General features: G+C 42.5%; 1 protein-coding gene across 2 annotated transcripts in view; it reads left to right on the top strand.

The window, feature by feature from the left end:
- ncaph (non-SMC condensin I complex, subunit H) overlaps positions 1–12,935 on the top strand; it is a 31,937-nt gene extending 19,002 nt beyond the window's left edge. For both annotated transcript variants that reach the window (XM_038282000.1, XM_038281999.1), the window contains exons 11-18: positions 450–556; positions 3,172–3,291; positions 3,379–3,486; positions 5,096–5,239; positions 5,721–5,831; positions 5,977–6,053; positions 6,291–6,366; positions 12,789–12,935. In XM_038282000.1, coding sequence (XP_038137928.1) covers positions 450–556; positions 3,172–3,291; positions 3,379–3,486; positions 5,096–5,239; positions 5,721–5,831; positions 5,977–6,053; positions 6,291–6,366; positions 12,789–12,848 — 803 coding nt within the window. In that variant the 3' untranslated portion in view covers positions 12,849–12,935. The remainder of the gene's footprint in view (positions 1–449; positions 557–3,171; positions 3,292–3,378; positions 3,487–5,095; positions 5,240–5,720; positions 5,832–5,976; positions 6,054–6,290; positions 6,367–12,788) is intronic.
- Positions 12,936–13,236: the final 301 nt, after the last annotated feature.

The raw sequence follows: 13,236 nt of genomic DNA, 5'->3' as shown, positions 1-13,236 counted from the left end.
ATTTTTTTCACCATGTCAAAAGAAAAACACTCGGCCCTTCAAAATAAGAGCACTCTCTAGTTCCAGCTTATGCAGTTGGGACGTCCTGAGAACGGATGTGTTCTATATCAGTGCAGCATGTTGGAAACAGACCAGCTCAGTAAATTAAAATGAACGCTTATGTTTCTCTATTTTAGACCCGCTGTGGTTTAAAGTCCTTTTCCAGCAGGGACAGTAAAAATGGCCGCCTCCTCACACAGGAATTAGTTGTACTAACACACTTTCTTGTTCTGTGCTTCTAGTGATAGAAATATCCTTTTTTCCCAGCAGCAGGGGAGAAACACAGAGCAGATTTATATCGTTTTAGCTGTTGAGGTTCCAGTTTTCTTAAACTAGCTCAGAGTTCATCAATCATTCTTCCAATGCATGTTTACAGGAAACTGATTGTGCTTCTCTTTGTTCCATTTTAGTTGATCATGTTCCTGACAAAGAGACGCGAAAAAGGAAGCCGAAGAAGACGTTCGAGATCGACTTCAACGACGACGTCAACTTTGACAACTACTTCCGCACCACCAGGGTAAACCTCCTACAGCGCTGCTGATTTATTCCAACCGTTCAAAATGGAAAGTTTTAAATTCTCAACAGATGATTGTTTGTTTTTGTTTGCATCAGATGTTTTTCTGTTTACTTAATGACAGACTGTGGTTGGTGTTCATGCCTAACATCACTGACTCACTCTTCTTGTTGTGCCTTCGCTGAATTTCACTGAGCCTCTGACGGTCGCAGTGTTTCCTAAAAGGAGGCAGAGGATGGGATTAGTCAGTGGGATTAGAGGTCCGGGCAATGCTTCTGATCAGCTGTGATTTTTATTCACAAAAACTTAAGAATTAAAGTTGTTTATCTAAATCTGGATTATTTTGCCTCCAGCTTACTGGAATAAGGCAGTGAACATCCATTTAAAATGACTTGGACAGTGCCTTGATATGTGCCAGTACTCCTCCACGTTTTATTACATGTCATCTGCAACTTTTTTTTTTTTTTTTAATGAATAGAAATCTTTAAAAGGTTCTGGTTTTAAAGAACACAGCAGACATTTGGAGAGCAAGCTTCCACCAGGAGCTGCAGCCCCCATGTTCAGCTGTTAAAGAGGCCTTGGACAAATCAGAGGCAGCCATTGAACACCGGTTTCACTAAAGCCCCATTCCCACTACCCTCTGAAAACCGATCCGTGCCGAGCTTGGATCCTTACCCCAATTACACAAATCAATAAATTAATCTTTATTGTAAACTACAATTCACATTGCAATTGAAGTTTCAGTTCATCACAATACATCACTTACATTAGGGTGGGGGGGCTGAGAGGGGGAGCAGATCTACTGAGGCCATGTGTGCCACAGAACGCTGCTAGTAGTGCATTCTTATGGCTTCCCAGGTCCCAGGCGTTTACCTATAGCGCTGCCTTTAAGCGCTCCTAGTGACAATCTAGGGTACTACTGTTCTCTAGAGGTAAACAAGGAAATCAACATGGTGGCGCCCGTAACATTCAGGAAGTTTGTGGAGAGCGCGGCGAAGAAGGCAGAATTTGGTGAATCTACTTGACTAGGGGTGGAAAGGTTCACAAAATCCACGGTTCGGTTTGGTTCACGGTTTCGTGGTCACGGTTTTCGGTTCGGTATATGTTGATTGTTAGCCTGACATGTTGGTCATGTCGCTGTTGGCATAAACAAAACGTGTTGCACAATGCTTGCACACTGTTGCACTTTTATCCACAGCTTTCTTTCCGCCGTCATCGTAGGTCGCTCTAAATGCAAAGTGGTCCCATACAGCAGACCTATAAAGTGCTGCTGGCGCGTCTTCCAACTCCTGTTCTTTCCCACTCGCCATACCCACACAATTCTCCACAGCAACTGATTTTTTCCCTGCTACACCCGGCTACGCTGCTTCGCTTCTTCTTCTTCTTGTTTACTACTGGTAGTTGGCTTTGGTCGCAGTACCGCCACCTTCTACTCTGGAGTGTAAACGCTTCGCCTATGAGAAAAAGGAGCAGCGCATGAACCGAACGCAACACACGCGAACCGAACCGAGACAGTCGAACCGAACGGTTCGGACGGTTTTTATAAACCGTTCCATCTCTATACTTGACAGAGTCAGCTTTTGGGAAGTGGATACGACAAACGATAGTCTAATCAGGGCTTATAGACGCAGGAAACGACGACAGATGTTAAGGTTCATCACACTGCTAAGCACTGGAAATCATGTGGCACGGTAGGGAAGCTAGGATTTTTATGAATGTCTGAAATTTCCTGATTACGGAGGCTGACTGTAAGAGGATGACGCAGTCTGCTCATGCGCTCTTTGTTATCTAAGAACCGAGCCAGAACTGAACCGCTCTGAGCCCTACTGATGAACTAGCACCATGTTAGAGCAGTTTTGTTATGTCTGATCTGGGCCGGTTCAGGTGTGCGTGTCATTTAGACTCAACTAGTATCTCGGTCACCGTGCTCGGACCGATCTCTGCCCGCCGTCTAAAGGGTAGTGGAAATGGGGCTTCCAGTAACAGCCATTTAAAATGGCCCTTCCCAGCAGCCGAATGGCAGCAAAATCCTCTCCATCTTCCAGCCACTGGCCGCCTCCTCGGCATCCATATTTTTTTTCCCTCTGACTCCACCCTTTCACTGAATTACAGGGTCTAACCAGAGATGATGCTTCTCTTTAGATCTTAGTGTCCACAAATCATGACAAAAAGAATATTTTATTACAAATATTGAGGTTTAAAAAGGAATCTTAGAGGAACCATCAAGGAAAGTGGGGAAAATTTTGAATGGCTACTACTTTAAGTTATTTTGTAAAAAAGGGAATTGGTAAAACATTCTGTGTCTAGTTGAGCAAAGCAGAAGAAACCCTGAAGCTGCAGCAGCGGATGGTTTTTCTAACCTTTGACTCTAAATACAATTGCATGCCACACTTTTCAGATTTTTCTTTGGGAACATTTTAATCTATGCATTATTATTTTTAGGCATATTTCTGTGTTGTTTTATAGCACATAATCCCCTTTAATCCTTTTAGTTTTGTGGCTGTAATGTAACTAAATCTGTAATTATCCAAGTGATCCTCTGCAGTTCGCTGAAAATCCGATGACTCCCACACGTTTGATTTAAATGATAAGAGTTTCTCTTTTGTCGGTCATTATAGGCGGCGACCACCAACAGCAAGTCGGCCCTCAGTGCCAGCAACAAGAAGACAACCCTCCCTGCAGATTTCAGCTTTGCCCCAGAGACGCTTTCCCAGCTTAGCCTCAAACCCTGCAGCTCGGTGAGGCTCGGCTCAAACGGTCCAACTGTTGAAGTTTTTATTTTCAACCTGATGTTAAAAAAAATAAAAACGTGTTTCCACCACCAGCTGAGTCAAGCGGCCCAGAAGAGGCTGTCTGGAGAGCTTGGAGAGAACATTGGGGATTACGACTACAACAACGCCAACGACACGGCTAACTTCTGCCCAGGTCTTCAGGTAAAGCAGCGTCAGTGGAGCAGACCTGAAGGATGCTGGGTTCATCCCTCAGTGATTCTGAGAAATCAAAAACCTGAAATCCCACACCCTCCGTCGCCGCCCTGCTGCGCTCCAAAGCCTACAGCCTCCGCTGTTCCTCCCGTCTACTCCGCTTCGACTTCCTCTGGGCTCGAGGAGCGCATGCGCGCTATTATATTTAATTCATAGAAGCAAAAAATTCAGAAATTAACGCTTAATTGCGTATGACATAATTTTAAAAAAATCCCGATCAGCATCCAGCATATGTGCAGTTTCTGCCCGAATATTTTCATTTTGCTGTCAATCTAACTAAGATCTATGTTTGTTCTCTGCTTCCAAACTCTTCATCCAGGCCTGTGATAAGAAGTTTCTTTTGACTGGATTTGATGAAACTTTTAAGCCTCTCTGTATAAAAATATTTTTTTACTGGAGATGAGAAATCTGTTTCCTGGTCTATTGAAGTACCGATAGTTTGCATCCAATCATTTAATTTAACAGTCTTAGCTTTGGGAGAATATATATATATATAAGATTTATGCTCTAATTTGTAGTTACCGATCTGTCGTTACAATATTTTAATTTGACAAACCGGATTTTCTCTTTGTTCTTTGTTTTTGTTGTTTTTTTTTTGTTTCCTCCGCTCTATTTTTATCCATTTGCTCCTGGGCGTAATTCTCCCTCCCGTGCTGCGGTGGCGCTAAACCTATTTTGCCCTCCTACGTCGCTTCCTGGTTATACTCTTACAGCAGTGTGTCGCAGTGAGCTTGATGCAGACATTTTTGATTTATGCTCAGTATTGAAGCGTGGTCTGCGCTACACGCTGTGGGTCTAGATACGGCCGAGGCGGCGAGGAAGTGGGGGCGAGTTTAGTCCGACGACGGAGGGACATGAGGGCCAAAAAGAGCGGAGATCCAGGTGGAAAAAGGGTCCTAGCTTTCTCGCGCACCTCGCTCTTCTAGCGGGTCAAACTTCACGAGTTGTTTTCCGCAATTGCGGTCATAAAAACAAAACAACCCGGCCTCCTGTCTGCGGTCAGCTACAATCTGGGAGAAGAGCAGTGGAGCGTCTGTGGAGGGGGCGGGACGTCTGGAGCCGAGGTATTGAATTCCACTGATTATGTGCAGTATTTTTTGATGCAAAGCCTTTCAGAATCTATAACGCAGGGGAATGAGGTTTTAATAGGAATAGATGGATTGCAACTTTTCTACTTCTGTTATTTGCTGTTGTTTCTCGAAAAAAATGCATAACGATATTACAGCTTTCATTGATTTATTTCAAATTTGAAACATTGTCTAGCCTAAGGTGTAAAAAAACAAACAAAAAACAATTGAATCGAATCGCGGTGTATTCTTGAGTATCAAAAATAATTGAATCGTTGGGTCAGGAAATCGATACTGAATCGAATCGCCATGATGGGTGTGATTTACACCCCTAGTACGTGGACGGTGACGTGTGGAGGAGTAGCGGTGGATGTGGAACAGTCCTGATTAATTAACAGACAGACAAAAACTCAGCACGACGTACGAGAGGAGCGCTGACGGAGTATGGGGAATCTGGGAGTTAGGCTGAAGCTGTTCTACCTCTGTTTCAGGGCGGGGACAGTGACGAGGATGTTGAAGGATTTGGCGGTTCAGAAGACTCTCCGCCTTCGGGTGACGGTCTACTTCCACCTTTGCAAGATCTTGGGGATGTGACCACATACGGGGAGGGGGATCTGGTTCCAGAGCCACACAGGGTAAGTCGGATTAAGTTTTATTTGATTTAGGTTTTATTGGCGGCGTTCAGACAGGAGTAGCAGGAGATCAGGACAGGAACCCACACCCAGGATAGTTTCAGGTGGAAGTACTTCCTGGACCCACTGAACCAGGAGCATCTCTGGAGGGTCTAATGTTCTATAATGAACGAAGCGCCGTGAGTGGCTCTGCAAGCTGCGGGTTGAAGCTCCTCTGGTCTGATGGGACGGTGAAGCCACTATAGCCCCGGCGATTGGTGGCGTAATGTCAGAAAGCAACAGCATCCAATGTGGCTGGAATGGCGTTTGTTTAGAACGCACCGTTAAAAACAGTGGGGCCGTTTTCAGGATTATAGAAGGAAATCAGCTCCACACTTTTCAGATTCCTGTCTATATGCCTGTTGCATGCAGAAGCTCTCATCTCGAAACGTATGTGAACCTTTTTATGGGTCTGTGTTTCCAATGCCTGTTGTTCTGCTTTAAGGTGAACAAAATAGAAATCAACTACGCCAAGACGGCGAAGAAAATGGACATGAAGAGGCTGAAGAGCAGCATGTGGACGCTTTTAACAGAGGTCCCAGAAAAACCAAAACAGGTACGCCCCCCTCCCTTTCTTCTTTTTTTCTTAAGTCTTGCATTCAGAGTTTCCTCCAGCAGGGAGCCGTCTGGGTTCTCCTGGTTTTGTTCAATTGTGTGTGTTCTAGTGTGTTTTATTGTTTTTTTTACCTTGATGTTCCCAGCAGGAGGAGGAGACTGCAGCGGCTCCAGTGTGTGGAGAGAAAGCCTTCAGTCAGACCACAAAGACTCTGCTTCAAAGGTACCTGCTGCCCTGGCTGCTCTGACAGGACACACGTGAAGAATAACAATCAGAGCAGCTCTCTTGCTGCATGACCGCCGTGGATACGAGCTCATTCAGCAGGAAAACAATCACCCTTTAGTGCTTTTTAATTCATTCCACTTTCACTGCATAGATAAGTCTGACTTTGGTTCAGGGAAAGCAGAATTTTATTGAAAGCGTCTCTCTTGTTCTGTTTCTTTCCTTGTGGGGGTCCAGGTTACCAAGCACTATGGCTCAGAACCTGTCGGTGCCGCTGGCGTTTGTCGCTCTGCTTCATCTTGCTAATGAAAAGGTGAGTGCGCTCGAACGCAACTCCTTTTACGAGTCGGTTCTGCTGGTTAAAGTCCTGGAGAATAAAGGCGGACTTATTCCCTGAATGTTTAAAGGTGGGTCGGTTGTTCTGCTCCAGCAGGCCGGTTCCTTCATACCACAGAGATCTGTTTTTTAGAGGCTTCCTGCATAGAATTTACATTTTAAACTTCAACTCATGCATGTAATCTCTAAACTCCCCCATCATCCACTAATAAAGGCCACTTTGCTGCCTAGTTTTTCTTTAAAGGAAAAGTCCAATCAGCAAGGAGTAATCAACGGATCATTATTTATACCTAAAACGAATATGATCACAGGGATTTAATAAATTTAGCGTTAATCATTAAAAAAAAAATAATAATTTTCACTAAGTCTGGGAGTGGCCATTTTTCCCCAAATACATTCTCCCCGCTTTCCAAGCTAAATCAATGGGAAGTACTAGACACATCTGCAATCAACAACAATTATTGAAGATTTCCAGAGGACTTCACCATTGAAATTCACCAGAGCTATAGTGAAACTGGCAATGCCCACGTGCATGGCAGCTGGATGCTGGAATACATCGGGGAAAAGTGAAATAAAGAGTTATTCCACCTTTCTGATTCCTGATCCTCCACGGACGGGTTGGTCGTTGGATCGCCAACTTGAAGAGGGAGGACTTGCCATCGAACTTCTGGCCAGAGAAAAAACCCGTAATATGTAGCCAACATTTGGAAGAAGAATGTTTTCAAGATGACTTGGATAATAGCGCCTTGTGACAAACACCAGATACAGCACTGGGACTTGATCAACAGCCGATACCGCACCTTAGACGTATGCAAGAATATTAAAAAAGGTGAACTGATTCTTAAATATTTCAGTTTAATATGGGAAACTGAAATAAAAAATTAAAAAAAACAACGGTTCTCCATCATTGGTTCCGTCCCGATAGCGGAACCAATAAAGCGTTGTTGCGGCCGGGACATTTGGGAGATGCGCCATTAACTTTTTGTCTGGAAAATATGAGCAAGTGTAAATGTAACCAAAATTGTCTCCAGCCAAGAGTTTCCTCCACGGCTAAAACCAGGGAACATACATGAGGCTCAGTGGATTTAATGCAAGAAGTCATTCAAGCTCAGAACGATGGGAATGAAGGCAGTGGAGTCGCACATGCGAAACACAAAGCATCAAAATGGAGTTACAGAGAAACAGCCGGTATTTCTCAGTTTAGTTCCACCCTTGTCTCTGCAACGCCTCCACTTATCACCAAATCAAACATACTAAGAAAACCATAGAAAGAAAAATAGCTGCAAAAAAGACTTAGCACTGGTTATGTTGGGGCTTTAAAACTGATTTGTTTTGTTCCCTGCTAAAACAAAGTTTGTGAATTCAGTTAAATAATTGTTCAAATATATCTGTCATTTGTGTGTTTTTAGCTTTCTTCCTGTATGGGAAGCTTTTCAAAATTTGAAACATTAGTGCAGTGGTTTATGTTAAAATAAACCTTTGGGTTAAGTTGTCGCGAGCGGGTTTTTCTTGTTTTCGCTAAATTTTATTTTAGTATAATATGAAGAAAAAAAGTCAGAATTCTGACTTTTTTTCTCATACTAAAATAAAATTTAGCGTAAACTAGGCTTTGTTGGACTACTTTATAAAGCCTTCGACTCAACGCTATTTCTGACATTTTGAATTGAAAAAGCTTCCTGGATGGGAAGCAAAACGTCTTTAAACAAAGTCCAGTGGATTGTTTTTTAACTTTTTTGGAAAGAAAACGTAATAGATTAATAATGGAAGGTTAATATTGTACAACAGATTAGTCACATGGTGTCATTTTCTCCAGGCTGCGCTGCAGGGAAAATAAACATTTCATAATGAATGCTTATTATGTATTTCAGCCTTTAAAGCTACAGTGTGTAATAATTACAGGGATATACAGTCAGAAATGTAATATGTTATACATAACTATGTTATTTATCATCATCTACGAGCTCAGCCTCTTAACCTTAATATTTGCGTTGCCTTAGAATTCGTTATTTATAATTACATAGGAGCGGGTCTCGCAGCCATGGAGGCAGACATCTTTGCGCTACGGCAGCGCAGAGGCAACAAACTAGCGATTGCGAGATCGCCAAAATGTCACAACGATGTAGAAAAAATAACGGGTATATTTATTATCTTAAGTCTACATTAAATCTATACCCTACACAGACTAATGAAATACTATCTGTAGAATTATCTATGTAAACAAACCTCATCACTTGAGAAGGTAGGTGATGCGGACGTTGTGGAAGACATTTTGTCCCGTAACGCTCGCCATACTGTTGGGGGGGAGAAGCGGTGGGGGGGAGATGTTCATGTTGCTGCAGTCTGACCGCTAGATGTCGCTAAAAGTTACACACTGTAGCTTTAATTGTGGGCTACTATACACTTGGAGCCCTTAGGAGGCTTATATAGCATTTATACATTTTTGCGGCTCCAGACAGATCTGTTTTTGGTTCGACATTACTCTTTGGTTTAGATTAGCGGACAACGGTCCGGATCCGGACCTACCTGCTGGCTAACCCGGACCCAACCTCATTTAAAAGATTTATAAATTACTGCATGTTGTCCGACAACGGTGTCTAACCCCAAAATCTCACATCCTCCATATCCGCCCCGCTCTGCTCCAGACCTCCTGCGCAAAGCAAAGCCTACAGCCTCCTCTGCCCCGACTTCCTCAGAGCTCAAGGAGAGCATGCACTATATTATTATGAAATTCAGGAGCAAAACATGCAGAAATTAACGCTTAATTTAATACGACATATTCAAAAATCCCCACCATCATCCAGCCAGCATATGTTGCCAGCAGCCTAACGCCCATTAAGTCAGTCAGTTTAGGTGTTTTATAATATATGGGAATCATGAAATTGTTTATATAACAAACTGAACGATTGTTCTCTACTTCAAAAATCCCTTTAGAGTTTAAAATGGAAACATTTTCTATTTTTTTTCCTTTCATTTATTTAAAAAATTCAATGTATAACATGGATGCATAAAAAAACTCATTTTATTTCTGTGTTAAATTATGTTTAAAGTAACAGATTAAAATCAGAAATGTCTCCAGACCTTTACTAGTTGATAATTGTCTTTATTTGGACTCTGCTGGTTTTTATGCTCTGCTTTAGATCTTTAGTTTTTTCCAAGTCCAATTAGGAGTAGATTTGATTTTATGTTTGGGCAAACATCTAATCTTTCGCCACTAGATGGCCTCAGTAAGCATTAGATGCTAATATTAGGCATCTTGAATTTAACTATTTTGCAACACGTTTGGTAAAGAGCTTTAGAAATTCTCTGCAGACATTTTCATGTGGATATTTTAGGCTATGAACACGATGAAGGCTTAAACATCAAATCATCCAATTAAACATCATCCATAAAAATGAAGGCTTTGAATATTATTGACACTAATGTTAGCTCTAACTACCATCCCTGATTCTGATCAAACATCCTCTCTGCCGTTTAGTGTTTGATTAAAATCACCGATTGATGGCATTCAGTGTTATGCTGTATTGTTAAATCCTTGATTTGTTAAAAAAAAGGTCCTTAAAGGTGCTTAAATAATTTTGGGAACCCAGAAACCATTAATACTTTAGCCTTTCCGGTTTAACTTTAAGAACTATAAACATCGACCCACTGCATTTTATTTTTTTACTTTTTGGAAAATGAAAACATTCCCACCTAGGCTGTACGATCTAAGCTAATATTTCATGATGACAGCTTTGCTGTCCACAGCAGTGACATCACAGGAGGGGTTGTTACCTCACATATTCCAGCCCGTCAGCTGGACCCTCGCAGATTAGAGGTTAAAGGTCACAGCGTTGGAGGCACAGACAAGACCACACTGAGGAAATCTGGATTTAAAGCAAAAAGTTTATAGAAAAAATTGGTCACACAAATATACCTTAGAAAAGTGTATAAGAATAACATAATAGTGAAGAGTTAAAAAATAAACAATAAAATCCAGCACTGTAAAATGTTTTAACAATATAAAACTGTGCACCTGGAGAATAAATAACCAATATACAGCTGTGGATATTTTTACAGTAATAAATATTTGAAAATAGCAGCAGGTTATTTAATTAAGATAGAATCTGTGCAAAATCAGCCTGAATGGAAGAACTGGTTGAGGTTGTTGGGAACAGTGGTGGTTCTAGACTCTTCCAGTTGCTGGGAGGAAGGATCTGTGATAACGCTCCCTGGTGCATTTAAGGTGCAGCAGGCTGCCACAGAAGGAGCTGTCCAGTTCAGCACCAGCTTCATGCATGGGGGGGGGGACATTATCCAACAGAGATGTTCATTTATTTAGGATCCGTCTGTTTCCCACCTCCTGCACTGAGTCCAGAGGGCATCCAATCACAGAGCTGTTCTTCCTGATCAGCTCATCCAGCCGCTTCCTCTCAGCTCCAGATAAGCCACTGCTCCAACAGACAGCTCCATAGAAGATGGCTGATGCTACAGCAGTCATAGAAGGTCTTCAGGAGCGCTCCTAAAGACCTGAGTCTCCTCAGCAGGAAGAGTGCTCTGACCTTCCTGATCCAGAGCCTCAGAGCTGGGAGTTCAGTCCAGGTTGTTGTTAATGTTTTCTGGTATTGTGTAACTAACCCAGGAACTGAGGAACCATTCATTTTAATGTTGGAGGCCAAACAAAGCTCTGACTGGTCAGGACGGTTCATACTCCCCCTGATAAAGGTTTTGTGGAGTTTTTTAAAAGACCCAAACTCTCCGCTTTCAAAAAGAGAGCGTGCAAAAACTCATTTATCGTGCACGCTCTGTTTAAAAGTTGCGGTTCTCATAGCTTATACACGCTTACTGTGTCTGACCGTCTGCCCTAACCCCTAAATCCCTCAATCACTATATAGAGCGGGGACGATATAGTGAACTCAGTTAACTGACAGTTCGTACAGATGATCACTGCTGTTTGCTCCGTTGGTCACATAACGAAGGCACACCGCACGATGCCTGAGCCATCTTTGCTATTAGTTGCTGCTGTCGGGTAGCGACAGCGGGCCGCTGTGACTGCAAATCCCATAATGCTTTGCGAGGAGAGCTCTCCCTGCTAATCATTCTTAGATATATCTGCCTCTTCTGATACACTTTGTAGACACTTTCTCTTACGACCCTCGGCTATTTTCAAAGAACCGCGGTGAGAAAGGTGAGCTTCAATGACTCTGAAACCGTAGCTCACCACAGATACACGCTTGAAAGAGCGCAGAAAAAGATAGCTAACGAGAAGAGCGCGTAGGAGGGCCTTACGTAAACATATCACCAGAATGATTGACAGTTAGGAGGACCACTTATTTAGCTGATCCACCCGGAAATAAAAGATCATCCTCTATACTTTTGTAGTTTTGGACGTGTGGATATGATGGTTTTGAAGTTTTCCTCAGAGGGTCGAGGTTCTTGGAGAGGGAACACAGTTTTAAGGACTGTTGTATGACTTCAGTCCCAGCAGTAAGATGTTCCCTCTCTTAACAAACTGCCAGTAGAGTAAAACCGTCCAGGTTAACAGGAGCAGATATCAGAGGGAGCCAACAGAAACATGATCATTAGTCACATTTAAACAGAAGTTACATCGGTACTTACTGAGGTCAGCAGCGATACCCGCGATTCCCAATTTGATCACCAGTGGATGTTAAAATAAAACTACTTTCCCACTAAAACATGCTCTGTTGTTTCTAACTCTTTGAGCCGGGCGTACGCTGTACGATTTTTTTTTTGTCCTTTTCAGGACGATTTTCCAGTCATACCAGAATTTTCGATCAGGCTGATTTTCAGCTCCACCTCCACATGAGGAATCGTAAGATCAGGAGAAAATCAAACCTGTTTGAAAGTCAGTCGGCCGTCCTAAGGTGGTCGTGGTCAAATCGCTCAGTTTGCAAAAAACGATTCTTCTTCCTCTCAGATGAAAAAACAGCATCATGGCGGGGGTGCCATGGAGTTCTTTCTGTCAAACTGACAGACCGTAGTAGCCATGTTTGCTCAGCCATGTCTTTGTCCAAATACGTCGTCTCCTTTTCTTTTTAGGGCTTTCAGCACAAATTGCCCAAATAGCCAAGGCAGCAGATTTCACTCTAGTGAGTTTCATGTTCCTCTTCTACTTGTTTCCGGATAGACGAGTCCGAGTAGCGCCATCTCAATGAGGAGCTGAGTCCCACCTGGTTTTTAGATGTACAGTGTGAGCAGGTAAATCGCATCAAAGCGTCGGGTCGCACAGTGTGAGAACAAACATCGTGAGCCGTGAACTTTATAACCCTGTGGTTTCGTTGTACAGTGTGAGCTGTAGCTGCGTGAAATTAGTGAAGAAATCATACAGTGTATAACCGGCTTTAGTTTGTGTTAAAAACAAACAGTAATTTGATCAGTGATGTTGTTTCTGTTCCGTTCCAGAATCTGGAGCTGGTGAAGGTTGACGACATGTCGGACATCATCATCAGACAAGGCCAGTGAGGCGAACCGAACCGTCAGGAAACAACGGCATAAAGATCCACACCTGGTGTCCATCTGCAGCTTCCTTTTCTCTCTTTATTGTACTTTGCTGCTGTTTTTACTTTAACTTTTTATTTGTTTTGTTCATGTGTATTCATCGTTCTTTTTTTTTTTCTCAGCGCTTTTATCTGCTGTTTTTAAATTGTTTCTATGTAATGAAAGGAATTTGCTGTTGTTCCTTCATAAAGGAAAAACTCTGTAGATAATTATCATCGATATTCATCCATTGTCAAAATAAAGGAGTTTTCTATAAACCTAGAGATGAATAATAAATTACCTTCCTGCCAGGAAGCTCATATTAGTTGCTGGTTGACACATCACGAGGCTGCTCTACCAGCAGCGTTCAACG

Source organism: Cyprinodon tularosa, unplaced genomic scaffold (assembly GCF_016077235.1).
Source record: "Cyprinodon tularosa strain WSP-4 unplaced genomic scaffold, ASM1607723v1 ctg178, whole genome shotgun sequence".
NCBI lineage: Eukaryota > Metazoa > Chordata > Actinopteri > Cyprinodontiformes > Cyprinodontidae > Cyprinodon > Cyprinodon tularosa.
This window is presented reverse-complemented; position numbering and strand designations above follow the sequence as displayed.